Consider the following 20,905-nt stretch of genomic DNA (forward strand, 5'->3'; position numbering starts at 1 on the left):
AAAAAAAAAAAACAGATCTCAGTGAACTGTCAAACCTGACAGCAATTTGGACATCACATGCAAGTTTGAACAATTTAAAAAATGTTATTGCATATTAGAGGCACATTTGGAACATTCAGATTTAATATTAGCAAATTTCAAGAGCATCTTGCATTTGCATTTGAAAGACCCAAAACAAGTGTTCAAAGCATTTTAGAGTAAATGGAACATGTGAATCATTTCGGGCAAAATATGCACTGTCCTGAACGGTTATTTAAACAGTTTTCTTAAAATCATTTTGGGTGGGTGAAGGGGGTTTATTGGAACGTTTAAAGTTTCGTGACATCATAAAGCCTAACAGAACGTTCAAATCCAGATGTGGATTCTGGAACACCCTAAGCGTTTCCGGATATCTTGGAACGTTCACAGAATTTAAGCACCACGTGTGTTTTAGAAAAGTTTAAAATGAACCATTTTTTGCCCATAATTGCCGTGTTGGAATGCTCGACTGTGGCAGCATTTCTTAACGCGACTTTGATGCCCAAAAATGCTGTCTAGGTAGGCAGCTCTCGAAGTTTTGACACACAGCCAGAGACTGAGATGAGAAATACATAGATGCCAATGAGGCAGGTGTGAGTTATATCCCAGTATTCTCGTATTCAGAACTCTCTCAGCAAAACAATTTGATATTTAGCAAACTAAATAGGCAAAACAAACATCACCATATTTAACTGCTGGTATCATTCTAATCATGCATATAAATCAACTGTGCTTACCCTAGCCATCATCTCATCTGCAAGCTTAAAATGATTAATAAACGCATTGTTACCTTCTCCAGCGGTCTGATGGTGTATCACGGGCTCGTTATGGCTGCATGGGCCGCTAATCGACTCTCTGTCCCGGTCTGCCTACAATACAACAAACTCCAGGATCAATACATTTGCATCAATCGCTGCCATATAAACTCTTTGATCTGTGCATGAACGAAAAGCCGAAATCTGGCTGCTTATGCGCGGTGTGTGAGTTTGTGTGACCACTGATTTTGTGCAAACCGCTACGTTAGCAGCCTGCGCTACTTTCTTTGACAGAAAAATAAACAGCTTTCAAACGGGTTTGGAAGCCGTTATCTTTACGTTTACCCGTCAACTCACCCTTTTAGCGAGCCGCTTTCTCTGTAAGGAAGGAGTAGCGTAAAATCCGAGCGAAACGGATTATTCGCGAGTGGGTAAAAGTCGATTTTAAACAATATTTTCCTTCCCACTCTAGCCGAATTACAGCAGCAGACGACGGCCTCCAGCGCGCGCAACCTAACATAATGCACGCAACGCGATACGCGCTCTGCATAAGCCCCGCCTTCCAGCTTTCTATTGGACAAACGAGAAGCCCGTCATGAATGCTCTTCCCGTCGATTGGCTTATAAAAACGTCGATCTCGATCAAAATTGAATATGCAAACTATAGTCGATTTCTATTGGCTAATCAGACTGTGTCTTCTAATCAGTGATGTTTAGGTTCTGGTAGGAGGCAGTGGTTTGTCAATGTTGCTGTCCATCTATTGACTTCATAATAGACTGGAACCGAACGAGGTGGGAAATAGCGAGCGAGTTACTGCCTCTAAATAGCATTACTATGAGATTGTGATGTTTGTGTGTGTTCATCCGCCATTCAGCACGTAAAAAAATAAGACTATCCCATAAGCGTGTGTTGTTAACCACCTGTGCTTATTTGCAGTAATAAAACAGCTAAAAAATATTAAGCGTGCACGCAGAAATATTTTACAATCAGTGTTTTTATGCCTTCAACAGTACGATGATGTTCGCCTTTACGTCGAGAACTAGGCAAAAGAGCTAAGAGTAAGAAGTGTGCATGACAGGTTATGGAAATCAGTATAGCGATAAATTATGTCAAGGTTTGTGCTACATATATTTTTCACGATGGTGAATTAATGTAATATGTAATGTATGTGATGATGAAACAAAGTAATCTTAATAATAATCAAAGTAACAAAATAATATGTCATATTATTCCAGTGATAAGATAAAGCAGGCGAAGCAGTACCAGCTCATATCACTAGATGTCGCCATTGTCCGTTATTTAATCGCTGCTGTTGACCAACCAATGGCATAACCAATGGACGAGTACAGTACTTATATGTTTCAGCCTTTTCTGTTTTGCTAGACATACAAAAGGTGTTATGCACGATGTTATTATGACATATATAGGCTACATATATAAAAAGGCATTGGAGAACGAGGGCAAACTCTGGTAATATTGTTCACAATGTTAAAACACATATTTACTAATAGTTAACTAAATATTATTTATTTAATTAAACAAAAAATATATAATGTGAAAATGTTATGACATTGTCAGCAATTTTATATTAGGAATGTTTTTAAAAATGTGAAAGTTATTAAACTAAACCATTCGTAAAACAATTACAGCAGTTAATCTTTGTGTCGATGTCTTTTTGCATAATTTGGCAAAACTACATCTTGAAATCTGGTTTGTATCGCATTGTAACTCAATGTTTTGTACTATATTTCTAAAGCCTTGACTAGACTGATTTTCTCATATTTGGCTGCTACAAATTAAAATGAAATTCAGATGAAAAGCTTGCATGTAATATGAAAGCTGAAGCATGAAAATATGCTGAAGATCCAGTTTTGTCTGTTAACTTCCATTAACTTGACTGCTAATCAAACCACAGACCAGATGTTTGTAATGTAGTCCATGAATGACTCTTTTTAAGTGGATCGTTTCCTTTTTATCTTGCAGTGATGATGATGTAACGATAGAGAATATGCACAGATTCTGTATTTATTTATTTATTTATTTATTTATTTATTGTCCCAAGAAAAATACTTTTGTCAAATTTTATGTTAGGCTTTTGTTCAGCAATGAAGCATTAAATTATTTAAAATTGTCAGTAATACATAATGTTACAAAACACAAATAAATGCTGTTCTTTTGAACTTGTTATTCATCAAAGAATCTTAAAAAAAAAAATGTATCACAATTTCCACAAAAATATTAAGCAGCAAAAACTGTTTTCATCAATAATAATAATAATAATAATAAGACCATTATTAATAGGCTAATTGAGCACCAATAATGACGGAGCATCAAATCAGCATATTGGAGTGATTTCTGAGTCTGAAAATTCATCTTTACAATCACAGGAATACATTACATTTTAAATAGCCTAGAAAGAAGTTACGTTTCACAATATTAGGCCTACTCTTTTTACTGTAGCTTATGTTTTGATCAAATAGGCGTTTGTAAGTTCAAAAACATAAAAATATGAATTATTCCAAACTTTTGATCGATGTATATTTTACTTAAACAAAAGCTCGCATGACGTCATGATCGAGCAGGTCTCGCGCAGCTGGATCTTATAAAGGATTGTGATTGGTCCGCAGACGCGCGTGGCTCAAACAGGTGCGTGAGTGTGATGGACCTGCGGCACTTAATCTGCTGCGCGGCGGTGTTTGCCTTACTCTCAGGTAATTTTCTTTTATAAACTTTTATTGGAGCTGGCGGACGGTAATATTTATGCTCCTTAAAGATCCGTCCGATTCTTAAAAAAAAAAAAAATAATAATAATAATAATCGAATTATTTGGCTACTAATAAATAAAGGAGAAACCGGGGCTAGTTGTCACAAAGCTACATCTCAGTTTTGAGCGAAAGGTCCAGTTTCACAAATGTGTGTGTTTCTGTTGATTGGTTTCGTATGTTGGTGTGAAACCCTCTTAAACTAGAATACTTTATGAATTCTGCCCTTTAAGCTGAAATTCTAATATCACATTTTCGGTTTGGCATATTAATATCAAGTAAACTTAACATCATAAAACCATGTAGCCTACCGTTCAGAAGTTAGGACGTGATGCTTCAGTAGAAACAGGGACGCTCCAGAGTTTGATTTTCATTTCTGAACATTAGTGTCAATTATAATGAATCATTCAGAAATTTGATCCATTATAGATGCTCCTTTGAACTTTCTATTCAGCAAAGAAAACTGGAAAAAAAAAAATTATCAAGGTTTCCGCAAAAACTGTTGTCAACATTGATAATAATCAGAAATGTTTCTTGAGCAGCAAATCAGCATATTAGAATGATTTCTGAAGATCATGTGACACTGAAGACTGGAGGAATGATGCTGAAAATACAGCTTTGGTCACAGCAATAAATTACATTTTACTATATATTATAATAGAAAACAGTTGATATTTATGCTCCTTAAAGATCCGTCCGATTCTTAAAAAAAAAAAAAATAATAATAATAATAATCGAATTATTTGGCTACTAATAAATAAAGGAGAAACCGGGGCTAGTTGTCACAAAGCTACATCTCAGTTTTGAGCGAAAGGTCCAGTTTCACAAATGTGTGTGTTTCTGTTGATTGGTTTCGTATGTTGGTGTGAAACCCTCTTAAACTAGAATACTTTATGAATTCTGCCCTTTAAGCTGAAATTCTAATATCACATTTTCGGTTTGGCATATTAATATCAAGTAAACTTAACATCATAAAACCATGTAGCCTACCGTTCAGAAGTTAGGACGTGATGCTTCAGTAGAAACAGGGACGCTCCAGAGTTTGATTTTCATTTCTGAACATTAGTGTCAATTATAATGAATCATTCAGAAATTTGATCCATTATAGATGCTCCTTTGAACTTTCTATTCAGAAAAGAAAACTGGAAAAAACAAAAAAAAATTATCAAGGTTTACAAAAATTGTTTTCAACATTGCTAATAATCAGAAATGTTTCTTGAGCAACAAATCAGCATATTAGAGTGATTTCTGAAGGATCATGTGACACTGAAGACTGGAGGAATGATGCTGAAAATACAGCTTTGGTCACAGCAATAAATTACATTTTACTATATATTATAATAGAAAACAGTTGTTTTAAATAGTAGTAATGTTTCAGAATATTACTGTTTTTACTGTATCTTAATTGTTATGTTTAATGTTGTAACTTTTTATTAACTACAATATATATATTTGATAAAGTTTTGTATGTTACATTTTATATTTTTGCTTAATTGTCTCATAATTGTTTACTGCTTAAAACATTGTTGTACGAAGTCAGCATGTGTTCAGATTTTATACGTTCATAGAGACCTTGCCTTTCAATGCCTTGGAAATGGCTCCTCTATCATGAGTTTTCACTCAATTCAGAATTCAGCAATGAATCGTTAAATATCAGAGAGCATGTATGTCTTTCAAAATGGCAGGAAGAAACTATATAATCGGCCACACGTAATTAAAATCTGTGAAACAAAGGTTTTCATATTGTGTTGTTGTGTTTTCATTTGACCTACAAAACGTATCCGAGATTGTATCAAGTTTTGAGTCGTCATATAATCCATATGTGTGAGAAGCCTGTAAAGTGAGTGCCTGCTGTGAATGTTTCAGGTGTTGACGGAGGCTGCAGCAGAAATCAGTGGCAGTGTGATGATGGAGTGTGTGTGTCGCGCAGATGGCGCTGTGACGGTGTCAGTGACTGCCAGGATGGATCTGATGAGATGGACTGCGGTATGTATCAGACACCATCTGCTCCTGAAAAGTTGTCTGTCTTTATGCTCACTTGTTGAATTAATCAGATTGCATCTGGTTGTTTCTATGCAAGTAGAACACAAATAAACAAGCATATTTCATGCCATTAGTATGTCAGCCTGGAGATGTGGAGTGTGCGGATGGCTCCGGGTGTGTGATTGGGTCGGGTGTTTGTGACGGCCGGCCCCAGTGTCCCGACGCTTCAGATGAGTGGGACTGCAGCTGGCGTTTAGGGTGTCTGTCAGGTGACTGGAAGTGCAAGAACAGCATTTGCATCCCACAAGAGCTTCTCTGCAATGACGTCAACGACTGCGGTGACAACTCTGATGAAGAAACCTGTGGTGAGATGCTCTAACCCTCATTAAACAATGTATGACTGTCAGTGCATTAGATCAACCTGTGACTCTTTGTAGGACCAGTTGTTTAAAATAAATGCAAGAAGAGGCACAGCCTCTAATTATCTGGGCCCTACCAAAAGGGAAATGGGGCAACTAGGGCTGTGCAAAAAATCGAATGCGATTTTCATGCGCATCTCGTCAGTGTAGTAACTCTCGTCAGTTTCATGCGCAACTACGGCTCTGTGTAGTAAATGCCGCTCCATCTGAAAGCACGTGCTGGAGATTTACTACTAATCACAAGAGCGGCTTTACTGACGAGATGCGCATGAAAATCGCATTCGATTTTTTGCACAGCCCTAGGGGCAACCTTTTCATAAATGCAAAATAGGAAAGATTCAGATAAATGTATTTAAATGTCACATTGTTAGACATTGCATTTATGATTGTGCATGTAAATGCTTTTATTGTCCTGGTTCCATGTATAGCAAACTCTAGGAAGTCTCCTAGTTGATACTAAAAAACATTTAAATTGTATTTATGACCTAAACCAAAAATTGGGGGTGGAAACCATGTGTCCTGTTGCACTCACATATTCTGTATACTGTAAGCATCCATTGCAGAATTCGATTTACACAAAACATTCATCAACGTATTTCTGTTGATATTTAGAATATCTCACAGCCTTTTTATTGATGATGTCTAAGAGTCCCGTTATATTTGCCTGATCATGTTTATAGGTTCCTGTGGGAAGATGAACATCCGCTGTCCTGATGGCGCATGTCTAACCCCGAGACAGAGGTGTGATGGAGTTGCTCAGTGCTCAGATAAGAGAGATGAGCCTCTTACATGTGGTACATTAAGACCCTAATTTTTATTATTTTTATTTATTTATTTTTTGCTGTAATTTGCTTTGAAGTGTGTTTGACTGATCATGTAGCATATCTCAGACAACAGGGGCCTATTTCATAAAACAAGTTTACCAAATAAGCCAGGCTTATTTCAGTTAGTCTGACTTATTTTGAACCAAATCAACTGACAATACGTCAGACTAACTGAAATAAACCTGGCTTATTTGGTCAACTTGTTTTATGAAATAGGCCCGAGGTTAGCTTGATTATTTATTTTATTTATTTATTTATTTGCGTTTCATCCTTATGTGACCTAGGTAAAAGTTGTCATAATGGGAATGGTGGCTGTAGTCATACTTGCATTGACCAGCTTTGGGGGGCTTTGTGCACTTGTCCCACTGGAATGACCCTTTCTGCAAATGGACTTGATTGTGAAGGTACAGTAGCTGCACTTTTGCCTCTAAGCAGACTATTTTTGGAACTGTGCACTACCATACTAGTCGTATCATTTCTGCAATATGCAGCATATACGGTTCACAATGCTAGGTAATACTGCTTAGAATACTGTATCCCACAACTGAATGTGTTTTAATGCCTCTTTCTTGACATTTGATTGAGCCAGAGCTCAAGATCAAAAAATGAAACAACCATACTTGTTTCTAAGGTAGACCAAATCTGCACCATCAACACCATCATAAATTTTCCATAGAATGTTAAAAATAAATAAATAAATTTACTTTTTTTACATTTGTGCAACAAAATAAAAGGCAGTTTCATTTGGAAAATTATAATAACACATTTAATGTTTCGTTTTGAAAATGTAAAAACCCCATATGCTGTACTACATATGAATATGCATCATTGCATTTGGCATATTGCTACATAATAATAATTACTTTTAAGGGTGAATAATTTTAATGTTAAGGAAGGATACAGTATATAATGTGTAGTCTATATACTATTAGTTCCAAACATACTCTTAGTATCAACAAATGTTCATTTTCCACTTGATCTCAATAGTTGTCCAAATATAGTGCAGTGTTTTCAGTTTGACTTAAGTATTGTTGCTCCTTTATTCTAGATGTCAATGAGTGTGCCCAGTCTTTCGGACCTTGCATGCACTTGTGCACAAATACACCCGGGTCTTTTCGGTGTCTGTGCCAGAATGGTTTCAAACCTCTTGGCAACGGCTCTTGTGAAGCTCAAGGTAACTTATGGCATGTATTTTCAGATTTTACTATTAATATCAAGTATACACAAAACCAGTAACATCAAACTGTTTTTACAAGGAGCCGTGACAAAGCTATTGACCACCAGGAAGGGGCTGATTGGGTTAGTGAATGTGAAGACCAGAGTCTATGAGCCGCTCTTTGCAAGTGAGAGCGACCCTATAGCCATGACCTACAATATCCAAAGAAGCTTAATCTACTGGGCTGATAAAGATGGGAATATCTACCAGGCTTTGAACCGGAAGAGCACGATTCTTTATTCAGGTCAGTTGAGTGCTACATCCATGCAAAACTGCCTAAATATGTTGGCCTACACCAAAACCTTATGCATTTTTATTTCTCCCCTTATTAGGGCAGTCTGGTTTGCACAGTCTAGCCATCGACTGGCTTACTGGACAACTGTACTGGACGAGTGTTACCCAGAAAGCCATCTACACCGGTGCAGCTGATGGCAGTGATGTAGGCACGGTCATGTCCAAAGAAATGGACCCAAGAGATATGGTTCTCAGCCCAACTGAGAGGTACAAACTGCTTTTTACTGTATTAGCACAGATTTGAGGAGCACAGTTATATGTTTGTTTGTTTTTTCCCCCCCTGTAGTTTCATATTTTGGATTAATAAAGGAACGAATGACAAGCTAACCATTGAGAGGGTGGAAATGGATGGTTTGAATCGGACTACACTGGTTTTCATTACTGCACAGCTACCGAGGAGTCTTACAATGGATGTGGCAGCGCGCCGGCTGTATTGGATCAGTGCTTACAAAGCGGTGTGTTGTGTTTGGTCAAAAACCAGAATTTATTGATTGTGTTTTTATATTGAGTTTTTTAAATTGATATTCCAGTCAATTGAGAGCATCAGGACTGACGGCACTGGACGGCATACCTTCTGGGATTTCTTTCAAGGACGTCCTGCTCAGACCCTGGCCGTGTTTAATGGCTGGTTTTATTTGGCCGATGAGAAAAAACTCTGGCAGGCTCCTCAAAATATGTCTTCTGACACACCAAATGGCTTCATCTTAAAAGCCTCGCTTCCTGTCTTGAGCATCTACCATGTGCTTCAGCAGCCCCAAGGTGAATTATTTTTTGCAAATTTGATCATATTGGTTTCACCACATCATTGGCTCCGAGCTTTATTGTGTTTTTGGATGTAGGTTTTGCACCATGTAAAGACTCAGGCTGCCAGCTGTGTTTGCCCTCCAAGAAAAGTGCTGCTGGGTTCACCTGTCTGTGTCCTGAGGGAGCGCTGCCCATGTCTTGGGGATCTTGTGAAAGTGTGTTTGTTTGTTTGTTTAGCATCCAATATTTAGCATTTTAGTTAAAAATGAGTTGCCTCTTGATAATATGTTCATCTCTTCTCATTGTCAGATTTTAAGGTCGCCTATGCAACAACCACGGCCATATACAGCTTGGCGTTTGCAGGAGAGACTCCTGTGAAAACTGAACTATTTACTTCAGATGAAGACATCCAGTCCTTTGACATGTACTGGCGGAGAGGATCCGTGGTTTGGTCTAATGGGACGGGCCATGTGAAGACTAACATACAGTCTCAGGACTTGTCTGAGTACATCCTGACTTTAAAACCTGGTATGTTGTTACTGTTTCAATTAAAACCTTGAAACATACTATAATAATATGAGCACTGATGCCTCTGGGTCAAAATGTCACGGTCCACACTGAATTTTTTATTTTTTTTGAAAATCAGTAAAAACAGAAATTGCTAGTACATTTCAAAATTAATTACAAAGAATCTGCTAGTGAATTAATCATGAAATTGTGACGTACAAAGGCTGAAATAGTATTTTCAAGTAAACCATGCTTTTAAATGTATTCCTGTACTATAATCTTTGTTTTAATTAAGCTTCGAAGAATAGTTTTTTTTAATTTAATAATTGGGAAAAAAAAGCCTCATTAATTAAATTCTTGAGAAGAAAGTAGTTTGGCATAATTTTGTTACTGTTTTCTAAGAAAAAAAAAATGTAACAATGATTTCATACTTAAGCACTTCTTTATATATATATATATATGAACTTTTTGACATTGCAAGGTTAGCACCAGACTGTAAAATGTGATGTGGTGCAACATTCCTAAAATCCATAATTATATATATCAGTTAAAGGGTTAGTTCACCCAAAAATGAAAATTAGCCCATAAATTACTCACCCTCAAGTCATCCTAGGTGAATGACTTTCTTCTTTTAGACTAATCCAGTCGGAGTTATATTAAAAATTGTCTTTGATCTTGTCATGCATCAGTCCAAAAGCAGTTAAATAAAATGCGCCCATCCATAAAAAAAAAAGTGTCTCACACGGCTCCGGGGGGTGAACAAAGGCCTCCTGTAGCAAATCGATGTGTTTTTGTAAGAAAAATATCCATATTCAAAACGTAATAATCACTTTAATGTAGCTTGCGCTCACTGTTGTAAAGGGAAGCAGCTGCGGGGGGATGACGTATGAGGTCAGCGCTGCGCATGCGCTGGTGAGTCTCAACGTTATTACTCACCCTCAAGTCATCCTAGGTGAATGACTTTCTTCTTTTAGACTAATCCAGTCGGAGTTATATTAAAAATTGTCTTTGATCTTGTCATGCATCAGTCCAAAAGCAGTTAAATAAAAAGCGCCCATCCATTAAAAAAAAAAAAGTGTCTCACACGGCTCCGGGGGGTGAACAAAGGCCTCCTGTAGCAAATCGATGTGTTTTTGTAAGAAAAATATCCATATTCAAAACGTAATAATCACTTTAATGTAGCTTGCGCTCACTGTTGTAAAGGGAAGCAGCTGCGGGGGGATGACGTATGAGGTCAGCGCTGCGCATGCGCTGGTGAGTCTCAACGTTTGTTAACAGGAGCAAAGGAAGCAAAGTTTCTTTACTTTAGCAAAGGAAAACCAGTCTCCTCTTGGCTTATATTGAAATCCTCCGACATTCTTCTTTACAAATCCTCGTTTTGTACTTCTAATTAGTGACCGTTGTTTTGTTTTGATCTCTCCGCTGCATTTCCGCGTGCATCACTTCGGAGCGGTGCATGCACAACGCTGAACTCATACGTCATCCGCCCGGAGCTGCTTCTGTTTACATCAGTGAGCGCAAGCTACATTAAAGTGATTATTACGTTTTGAATATGGATATTTTTTTTACAAAAACACATCGATTCGCTACAGAAGGCCTTTGTTCACCCCCCGGGAGCCGTGTGAGAGACCTTTTTTTTAATTTTTATTTTATTTTTTTTTTAAATGGATGGGTGATTTTTATTTAACTTCTTTTGGACTGAAGCTTGCAGCACCCGCTAAGTGCCATGAAACGGCTTGAAAGATCAAAGACCATTTTTAATATAACTCCGACTGGATTCGTCTGAAAGAAGAAAGTCATATACTCCTAGGATGCCACGGGGGTGAGTAATTTATGGGCTAATTTTCATTTTTGGGTGATCTAACCCTTTAATAATTCATGATATTTGTAAAAGTATTTTTTACCTTAAAAATATATTAAACTTGTGAAAACTGATACGTATACTCGCATGTGTAGATGTAAGAATTTATTACTTTTTGCTTGATCGTTACACTACATAACATTTTATCAAAATTATTTTATTGAAACTTTTATTTTTCTAGGGAATTGGCACATTTATTCTCTTTTCTTTATTTAATGTCTTTTTTAATTAATTTTATTGAAGGTTTTTTTTTTTTTATTGTCATGGTCAACATATGTACAGTGAGAGCATGGGCTCACGAGGGATCGGCTAATCTTTGGTGTTTGTGTACTTGTGCAAAAAATCAGTTTCTGGCTTGGAGTTTGATTTGAGTTTACATTTTGATTCAGTGCATTGTGGATCGATTTGTTTTGAATACTTAATGGAGATGGCCTAGACACAGACTTTAAACATCTCAGCTATATTTATTCCAGCTCAAAGTAAATAATTCTGACTTCGCTTGTGTCCCTTCCTTTAGCCTGCATCGTCAGAGTTGACCAGAGGACTGGGAATCTGTATTGGCTGGCCTGTGATGAACTTTCCATTGGCGTTTCTACCATTGGCACCCTTGACCAGAGTATCTCCAGACAGCTATATCAAGCCAGAACTGCAATTCTAGACCTCTTTGTGGACTGGCAGAGAGGAAAGCTGTACTGGCTGGAGGGAGGTCAGGTCATGAGAATGAAACTGGGTCTGATTGGTGGAAATGCAGAGGCTATCTTCAGCTTTGAGGAGGATGGAGTTGACCGCATTGTGTTTGATCGTAAAGCAAATGGCTTCCTTTGGAACATGGAGTCTTGTTAGTGGCTTTTCCTTCTGAATTAACTATTAGTCTGCACGTTACTGCACGTTTTCATTGATGTTGTTTGCTTTAGACTTGCAGGTTATGAGTCTACTGAAGATGAGAAGGTACTCGGCTGGTAAAGACTGGGTTGTTCCTGGCTCCATCATGGCTGCTTATGAACCCTACATGGTGACCTTGTTCAATAACATCCTGACCGTGTGGAATCGCAAAGATGGAGCTCGTGTCTCTGGGGTGGCGGTAGAGAATGGAGTTGTTAGCTTATCTGTTGCCCTTAGGGAAGTCCAACAAGGTTTGTATTAATGTTCCTCTGGGTTTCATTTTGTGTCTTTATGCTATTATGCTTTATTTAGTTTTTAGTTTTGTATGCATTTTAGATACAACAGCCGAAGATGTGCGTCCTACTGAGGTGACTTGCAAAAGTCCCCTAGTCATTTGTCATGGATCAACCGTGTGTATCAGTCGATCTCAGCGGTGTGATGGGAACAGAGACTGTCCGGATGGATCTGATGAAGCCTCATGTGTGCACATGTGTGCAAAGCCAGGTATACTTTGACATGCATAGTTCACTCAAAAGTCCATTATTAAAAGACCTTTACTAACCTTCATGTTGTTTGAATCCTGTATGACTTTCCTTTTAAGTTTTCTAAATGCTTGAGACCTGTTATACAGCAAGTTATGATGCTGTTTTTTTTTTTATGTGTAATTTTCAACCTTAAAATTTCAACTAGCAGTATTTTTAGTATAGACCTGTTTTTGATTTTTGGTTGGATTTTCCGTTTTGTTTGTTTTTAGCTTGGTTTGTTGTCATTAGACTCTAGAAAATCTAGATTGAAAGACGGTGCTCTGTTTCTTCAGGTGACTTCCTGTGTAAGGACAGGAAGAAGTGTGTGGAGAGGGATCTGGTGTGTGACGGCCGCTCTCACTGCATTGACGGGTCAGATGAGGTGGGATGTCCCACCACTGCTTCTGAAACAGTCTCGGCACCATTCAGGTGTCGTGTGGGCTCTAAACCCTGTAAGGACGGACGTGAGTGTGTGCTGTACAGTCATGTGTGTGATGGAGAGATGGACTGTAAAGATGGATCAGATGAACAGGACTGTGAATATCAGTGTAAAGCAGGTAAAACTCATGTAACTGATCTCTGACTGTCTTCTGTAACTCAAGCGAGTGTCACTGACAATGTTTCCTCACAGATCAGTTCCAGTGCGCTCATGGGAGGATGTGTATCGACAGAAAGCAGGTGTGTGACGGCACACCTCAGTGTCAGGATCGCTCTGATGAACTGGACTGTTTCAGCCGCTCGCACGAATGCAAACATCAGTGTGATAATAAAACTCGCTGCATCCCAGAGAGCTTCCTCTGTGACGGAGAGAAAGACTGTGTGGATGCCACTGATGAAGCTAACTGCTGTGAGTTTTGAAGATATGGAGTATTTTTTGTTGCCTTTTTTTTGTTGTTGTTGTTTTTTTTTTTTATGCGTTTTGAGGTTTTTGCCTAATCTATGAATATAGATTCTATTTGAATCTATAGTTTTTCCAAACACCTTTTGATGAGTGAGTTTCTCTCTTTCTGTGGGATTTGTTATTCCTGATTGCTCTAAGGTAGAGATTTTAAACTTTGTCAGCTGGACCCCTTTCACCTAAAATATTTATTATGTATTTAATATTCAAAATTAAATTAATACCTTATTATTTAGTCTATTAGCCTTAGATCTAGTTCTAGATATAGATCTATAGACCATATATCTAGACTATTGTTTAGTCACCTTTGAATGTTCACGGTTCTCTGATGTCAGTTACATGGCATGCAGATAAACAAAAGATTTCATTCTTTTTAGTGGGTTTTATTTTATTAAATTATTTTAATTTTACATTTATAAATACTAAATTTAAATTTTCTGTACAAATGTATTTTTATAGACCACAATTTCCAGGTTTTCCTTAGCCAGTGAGTGCTGTTTCATGTTGTCTTTAAACTGATGGTTTTGTCACTCTTGTGCTTGACTATAATAACTAGTAATTTATGCCTATTTTTTGTAGAGATCGACCGATATATCAATTTACCGATATTTTTCCCGATATTTAAGCATTTTACAATAATCGGATATCGGTTTTGTAATATCGGATTCACGTAACTTTGCATTAATTAAATAATACAGCCATGAATGAGTCTCCATTTGAAAACTTTAGACCTTCTACATTTATTTTGCTTATTGTTAATATTAGTGTTGCTGCTGATGCTTTAATAAAAAGTTTTTTTTTTATTGTTGTAATATGAAGATTAAATTTATCTTGAAAGACTGGTAATTTTCAACCCTTTTTTTTTATTTTTTTAAGATGACTGAAAGGAGGAAAAACCAAAGTGAAGTATGGACTTACTTCACTCAGTCATTTATTTACTTTATAACGCTTATAAACCTACTAAAACTGTAGTTCAAAATGAAGTTGATATGACTCCTTTCATTTATTTTCTCCATTTGAAAACATTAGACCTTCTACATTTATTTTGCTTATTGTTAATATTAGTGTTGCTGCTGATGCTTTAAATAAAATTTTTTTTTCTTATTGTTGTAATATGAAGATTAAATTTAACATGAAAGACTGCTAATTTTCAACACTTTTTTTTTTAAGATGACTGAAAGGAGGAAAAACCAAAGTGAAGTATGGACTTACTTCACTCAGTCATTTATTTACTTTATAACAGTAAATAAATATCGGTTCTGCATATCGGTTATCGGGCACATAAACGCAAATAATTGGTATCGGTTATAAAATATCAATATGGGTCGATCATTAATCTTTTTTGCCCTGTCTGATGCCGACACTGTATTTATTTGTTATATTAACATTTATTGATCTATGCTCTATTCGTATTTTCTCTGCACAGCGAAGACTAACAGAGGGGAAGTAAACGTGGTGCCAGTGAACAATGCAAGCTCAGGTTTTGCACCGTCTCAGCCTCCAGTCTGTACAAGTCCATCTATTATGTGTCCAGGAGCATCATTGTGCATTTCCCAGACTCAGCTGTGTGACGGGAGGAGAGATTGCCCTGATGGTTCTGATGAAGGCTCATGCATTGACACTTGTGCAAAACCTGGTAAAGTACTTTAACTTCAGTGTAAATTACCTTGATTTTATTTTTGCTGTTGCAAACACAAAGTAAATAGCTGACATCTTTAACATCTAAACCTGTGCTTTGCTAGGTGACTTCCTGTGTAAGGACAGGAAGAAGTGTGTGGAGAGGGATCTGGTGTGTGACGGCCGCTCTCACTGCATTGACGGGTCAGATGAGGTGGGATGTCCGTGTGTTGTTACTGTGAAAATCATCCTGGAAACGCCTTACAACACCTGTTTCCTATGGTATAAATCTGGAATAGGTGAAAGTATCGTCATCAAAAAATTACAGGTGTACCTTTAAAGTGGCCATTAGGGATGCTCCGATCAGGATTTTTGCAGCCGATACGGAGTACCAATTTCTTGTCATGGTGATCGGCCGATGGGTCAGGTAATAAAAAATGCATTCTGATTATTTGCGGCTGGGTCGCGGGTGGACAAAATAAATCACAAATTATGCAAATATTAAATACATTTTTATTTTTTTTGTTAAATACATTTTTTCATGAGGCAGACGATTTTGTGTGTGTGTTCGTGTGTGTGTTCGTTTGCCTGATCGGGAAGTTGCAGTGACAGAAACGGTGACCAGATAAAGTTTGAAAGGAGTAAAGCCTGTGTTAATGCTATTGAGTAGGCTAATATGGCCTAAGCAGATATTTTGTTTTATAAATAAATGTTCATTTAAAAGCAGCCTACAATCAGCGTATTATGTTACCGTTATCCCTTACGGCTCCGACGAGGTTTTGTTCCGTCCGCCACGCTGTGACAACTCACAAAAGACTTTTTAACCAAGCAGCGCGGAGAGCCGCTTCAGAAACGTGCTGCGGCTGGCTGATTAACACAAGCACGGACTAGAGTGGCCGCGATCAGCTCCGGTGGCCGTGGAGCCGTAACGTGCCGCAGACGCGTGCAGTGATGCACAGATCAGCTCTAACATCACTGAATCTGCTGTTAAAAATGAACCATCTATTCATCATATCATCATGCAAAACATACACGACAAATAGCGAATTTTTAATTGGCCATGCCCTGTTTTTCACCTGAAGTCCACTAATAATGTTTTAACGAGGTTTCTTGTGATCAAATAAATTGTAAAAGTTCCCCTTTACCATTACAAAGGCTTTTTTTTTCTCTATAGTATATTTTTAAGGCCTCCATGAAAATGACCTCTTATGATTTGCCTTTTTGCATGTGAAATGAGCAACAGTTTTATTTGTTGTTCTGTGTTTAACCTTTATTAAAACCTGGTCTATTTATGTTCACAGCTGAGATTAAAAGAGGGGATATAAATTTGGTGACACTGAAGAAAGGCAACAAGGAACAAGGTTTGCAACCTCAACCTCCAGTCTGTAGAAGTCCATCCATGATGTGTCCAGGAACATCATTGTGCATTTCCAAGATTCGACTGTGTGATGGAAAGATAGATTGTCCGGATGGTTCTGATGAAGTTTCGTGCGTAGATGCTTGTTCAAAACCTGGTAAGTCTTTGCTTTATCTTCAGTCTAAATCAATTCTTTTTTTTTCCCCAAAGAAAATGCTAAGACATCTGTAATGTTGTGCCAGGTGACTTCCTGTGTAAGGACAGAAGGAAGTGTATTGATGGGAATCTGGTGTGTGACGGCCACTCTCACTGCCTTGACGGCTCTGATGAGATGGCGTGTTACATGGCAGCTAGAAATTCAAAACCGGCACCATTAAAGTGTCGTGTGGGCTCTAAACCCTGTAAGGACGGACGTGAGTGTGTGCTGTACAGTCATGTGTGTGATGGAGAGATGGACTGTAAAGATGGATCAGATGAGCAGGACTGTGAATATCAGTGTAAAGCAGGTAAAACTTATGTAACTGATCCCTGACTGTCTTCTGTAACTCAAGCGAGTGTCACTGACAATGTTTCCTCACAGATCAGTTCCAGTGCGCTCATGGGAGGATGTGTATCGACAGAAAGCAGGTGTGTGACGGCACACCTCAGTGTCAGGATCGCTCTGATGAACTGGACTGTTTCAGTCGCTCGCACGAATGCAAACATCAGTGTGATAATAAAACTCGCTGCATCCCAGAGAGCTTCCTCTGTGACGGAGAGAAAGACTGTGTGGACGCCACTGATGAAGCCAACTGCTGTGAGTTAACAAAAAATGCAGGTTTTATCATGTTAAGTGCATTTTTATATTTATTCCCAGTCAGTGAGTATTTAAAGGAGAACTAATCACTAGCATCACCAAGCGGAATTGCAAACAGGTTTCCCAAGACTGTCAAACCAATGAAATGTGGAATTTTTGGGAAACCTATTGGGACACAAACAACTCCAATCCAAACTCACACCAGTTTACCTGAAAAAGCTTTACTGTTTCGATATAAAGCTGGGATGTGTAAAAGTATTCTAACATCAGAAAATTACAGGCATACCTTTTAAAGGGGCTGTATTCTGTTAATTTATTCCTTTGAGCTCCATTAATACTGTTTTATCTGTGTTTCTTGTCAAAATAATTGACCTATCGGTAAGCCCTGCCCCTTTAATTACTGTTGCTAACTCAGACAAACAAACTGAGTAGCCAACTGTCTTACAATGAGAGCTGTCCCTGTGAAAACCTTGTCCCAGGATGTTTTTGATAAATTTTGGACATAGGACCACCTCTCATCGAGGAGCATTCAAGTGGGACTAAAATATGCCACGGAGGGACATATAAAATATTTTAAAATTAAATGGTAGGTAACGAGATTAATATGGAAGCGAGGGTTTACAGATCACAATGCAAGCGGGAGAAGCCTCATGTTACAGCGGTCATGATCATATGACAACATGTATCGCAGAGTATGATTAAATTAATTTACATTGAACCAATTTAACATGGAGAGGCACTGAAATGTAGACCTTTGTTTGTGTTTTTGACGTACACTGTACATGACGAAAGAACAGTTAGCTATATAGGTTTGTATAGCTAACTTCGTACATGACGAAAGAACAGTTAGCTATATAGGTTTGTACGTTAGCATGGACTTACTAACTTTAATGTTAGCCAGAGACACCTTGTTGAAGCACAAGATGACATTAACGTTCAGTTGTAGTAGATGAAAATTGTAACTTAATGAGAGTATGACAAGCAAAAAAATTAAGGTTAAGTAATCAAATGAATTCCATTGATTCCAGGTATCCTGAGAGGATAGGCAGTGTTACAAGTACCCCAGGCACATCGTTTTACCATTTTTGTAGCATAAACGCCATCAAACTGATGAGAGCTTTGAATCTTCCCTTGTTTCTCTATGGCACTGAAACTTAAAGATGTCTGCGTTCCATTCCTCTTGCAACTGCCCCGTGCCATTGGCTAATCTGCGTTTGAGGGGATGGGCTTACCGATAGGTCAATTGTAACGTTTTTTGCTGCTATACCTTTAGGACCTTTAGGATCTCTATTATGATTAGCTAACCAATTGCATGACCTTTGCATGTGGAATGAATAACACTGTTTTATTTGTTGTTCCGTGTTTAACCTTTATTTAAGCATGCCTGATCGATTTATGTTCACAGCTGAGATTAAAAGAGGGGATATAAATTTGGTGACACTGAACAAAGGAAACGAGGAACAAGGTTTGCAACCTCAACCTCCAGTCTGTAGAAGTCCATCCATGATGTGTCCAGGAACATCATTGTGCATTTCCCAGATTCGACTGTGTGATGGAAAGATAGATTGTCCGGATGGTTCTGATGAAGTTTCGTGCGTAGATGCTTGTTCAAAACCTGGTAAGTTTTTGCTTTATCTTCAGTCTAAATAAATTCTTTTTTTTTTCCCCAAAGAAAATGTTAAGACATCTGTAATGTTGTGCCAGGTGACTTCCTGTGTAAGGACAGAAGGAAGTGTATTGATGGGAATCTGGTGTGTGACGGCCACTCTCACTGCCTTGACGGCTCTGATGAGATGGCGTGTTACATGGCAGCTAGAAATTCAAAACCGGCACCATTAAAGTGTCGTGTGGGCTCTAAACCCTGTAAGGACGGACGTGAGTGTGTGCTGTACAGTCATGTGTGTGATGGAGAGATGGACTGTAAAGATGGATCAGATGAGCAGGACTGTGGTCGTCAGTGCCAACCTGGTTAGACAAATCCCAGTACTCTAACCTTCATATCAACATTTTGGCTATTATATCCAAGCAATTGACCTCACTGTGTCCTTTTTCTTCCACCGCAGGGCAGTTCCAGTGTACTTCTGGTGGCAGGTGTATTGAAATGAATCAAGTATGTGATGGGAGTCCTCAGTGTCTGGATAAGTCCGATGAAGCAGGATGCTGGAAACCCTCAAGGAGCTGCAGCATGCGCTGTGACAGGGACACTCACTGTATTCCTAAAGTCTTCATCTGCAATGGGATTAGGGACTGTCTAGATGGCACTGATGAAGCCAACTGTGGTGAGACAACAGTTCTTCTGAACTTGGAGAAAGCTTAGTTTATCTAAGAATATGTCATAACTGGGTGTAAATTGTTGAAAAACACTGCACAAAAAATGCCAGACAGGGTCAAAATTGGCAATATAAAGTTGTAGAAACTGAGGTAGCTTCTGGTCTTTTCTTTCATATTTTGACAAACATCCAACATTGTATGTGTGCATCTACTGATTCTTCTCGTCACATGTCCAGTGACGTTTCTGAAATCTCTGGGTGTTTCAGGTCTTTCAACATCATACACCTTGCTCAAGGCGACCCCAGTTTATGTCTAGATGGAGAGCAACTTGTAAGCCATAGCCATCTTAATGCCCTCAATACCACTTCATTAGTACTGCAGATGACTCTCTTCCTCCTCTCTTGCGATACCCACATTTCTGAAGGCTCTGACTAACAAATGGGCTGCAAATCCTCTATGTCCCACCTCCACTAGGAGACCCTTAGTTCTCCATCCAGCATGCTGACAATCGCTGGACAGTCCTGTGTGTTTGGAGAACTTCCTCTCCAAACAATCTTCCCACATGACTGTCAGCTTCAGCAACACAACCTGCTTGGTAGATTCGGACACAAAGACAATGTCCAATTCCAGGGTAGTGGCTGCAACATCTTGAGGGAACATCAGCTGCTGTTTGAGATCCACCAACAAGTACCTGTTCCCATTTTTGTGGGTTTCATGCTGTCTGCTGCCAACGTTTTAAGGCATAGGTCAGGACACACACTGGCCTTTCCTCCTCACCAAAGACATTAAACACCGTGTTTACACCGGACGCGAGTGGCAAAATACAGTAGAACCCATTATAATCCGTGATGCTGTCTGAATGCGGCACGACGCGATGCGACACGACAAATCCCCGACAGTAAACTGATGCCTTGTTCTATTTATGACGTAACGTTACTGACAAAGTTCAAATGTTTTGCAACCGTTACTTGTCGCATCCAGACTAGACATCCTCTAGCTGTTGCAGGGTGACACGACAACTGTATCGTTCGGTGTAGATGCGGTGAGTGAAGCCGAGAGCAAGATATGCCTCGTCATATTTTCTACATTTAGCTTTTGAATGGGTCTGTGCGACTTAGTCTATGGCTTTTCTCTTCCCTTTCACAAACCGATCCATCTCCCATTCTAAGTTACGTCC

At 38.5% G+C, this 20,905-nt stretch overlaps 1 protein-coding gene and 1 long non-coding RNA gene across 2 annotated transcripts in view; one reads left to right on the forward strand and one right to left on the reverse strand.

The window, feature by feature from the left end:
- LOC107738855 (uncharacterized) overlaps nt 1-1,302 on the reverse strand; it is a 2,445-nt gene extending 1,143 nt beyond the window's left edge. Inside the window, exons 1-2 of the long non-coding RNA XR_001639937.1 lie at nt 1,131-1,302; nt 809-887 (exon numbers count right to left, since the gene is read on the reverse strand). This is a non-coding gene — a long non-coding RNA (uncharacterized LOC107738855). The remainder of the gene's footprint in view (nt 1-808; nt 888-1,130) is intronic.
- Nucleotides 1,303-3,415: 2,113 nt separating this feature from the next.
- Nucleotides 3,416-20,905, forward strand: part of LOC107738845 (low-density lipoprotein receptor-related protein 2-like) — a 52,178-nt gene continuing 34,688 nt past the window's right edge. The window contains 23 exon segments of the mRNA XM_016550730.1: nt 3,416-3,484; nt 5,402-5,521; nt 5,653-5,883; nt 6,618-6,731; nt 7,046-7,165; nt 7,810-7,935; nt 8,018-8,221; nt 8,310-8,478; nt 8,558-8,726; nt 8,802-9,030; nt 9,111-9,230; nt 9,325-9,543; nt 11,901-12,221; nt 12,298-12,516; nt 12,602-12,769; nt 13,083-13,346; nt 13,421-13,636; nt 16,606-16,818; nt 16,904-17,167; nt 17,242-17,457; nt 18,863-19,075; nt 19,162-19,425; nt 19,521-19,736. Coding sequence (XP_016406216.1) covers nt 3,433-3,484; nt 5,402-5,521; nt 5,653-5,883; nt 6,618-6,731; nt 7,046-7,165; nt 7,810-7,935; nt 8,018-8,221; nt 8,310-8,478; nt 8,558-8,726; nt 8,802-9,030; nt 9,111-9,230; nt 9,325-9,543; nt 11,901-12,221; nt 12,298-12,516; nt 12,602-12,769; nt 13,083-13,346; nt 13,421-13,636; nt 16,606-16,818; nt 16,904-17,167; nt 17,242-17,457; nt 18,863-19,075; nt 19,162-19,425; nt 19,521-19,736 — 4,447 coding nt within the window. The 5' untranslated portion in view covers nt 3,416-3,432.

The sequence above is a fragment of the Sinocyclocheilus rhinocerous genome, unplaced genomic scaffold (assembly GCF_001515625.1).
Source record: "Sinocyclocheilus rhinocerous isolate Xijiao unplaced genomic scaffold, SAMN03320098_v1.1 scaffold103, whole genome shotgun sequence".
Taxonomy (NCBI): domain Eukaryota; kingdom Metazoa; phylum Chordata; class Actinopteri; order Cypriniformes; family Cyprinidae; genus Sinocyclocheilus; species Sinocyclocheilus rhinocerous.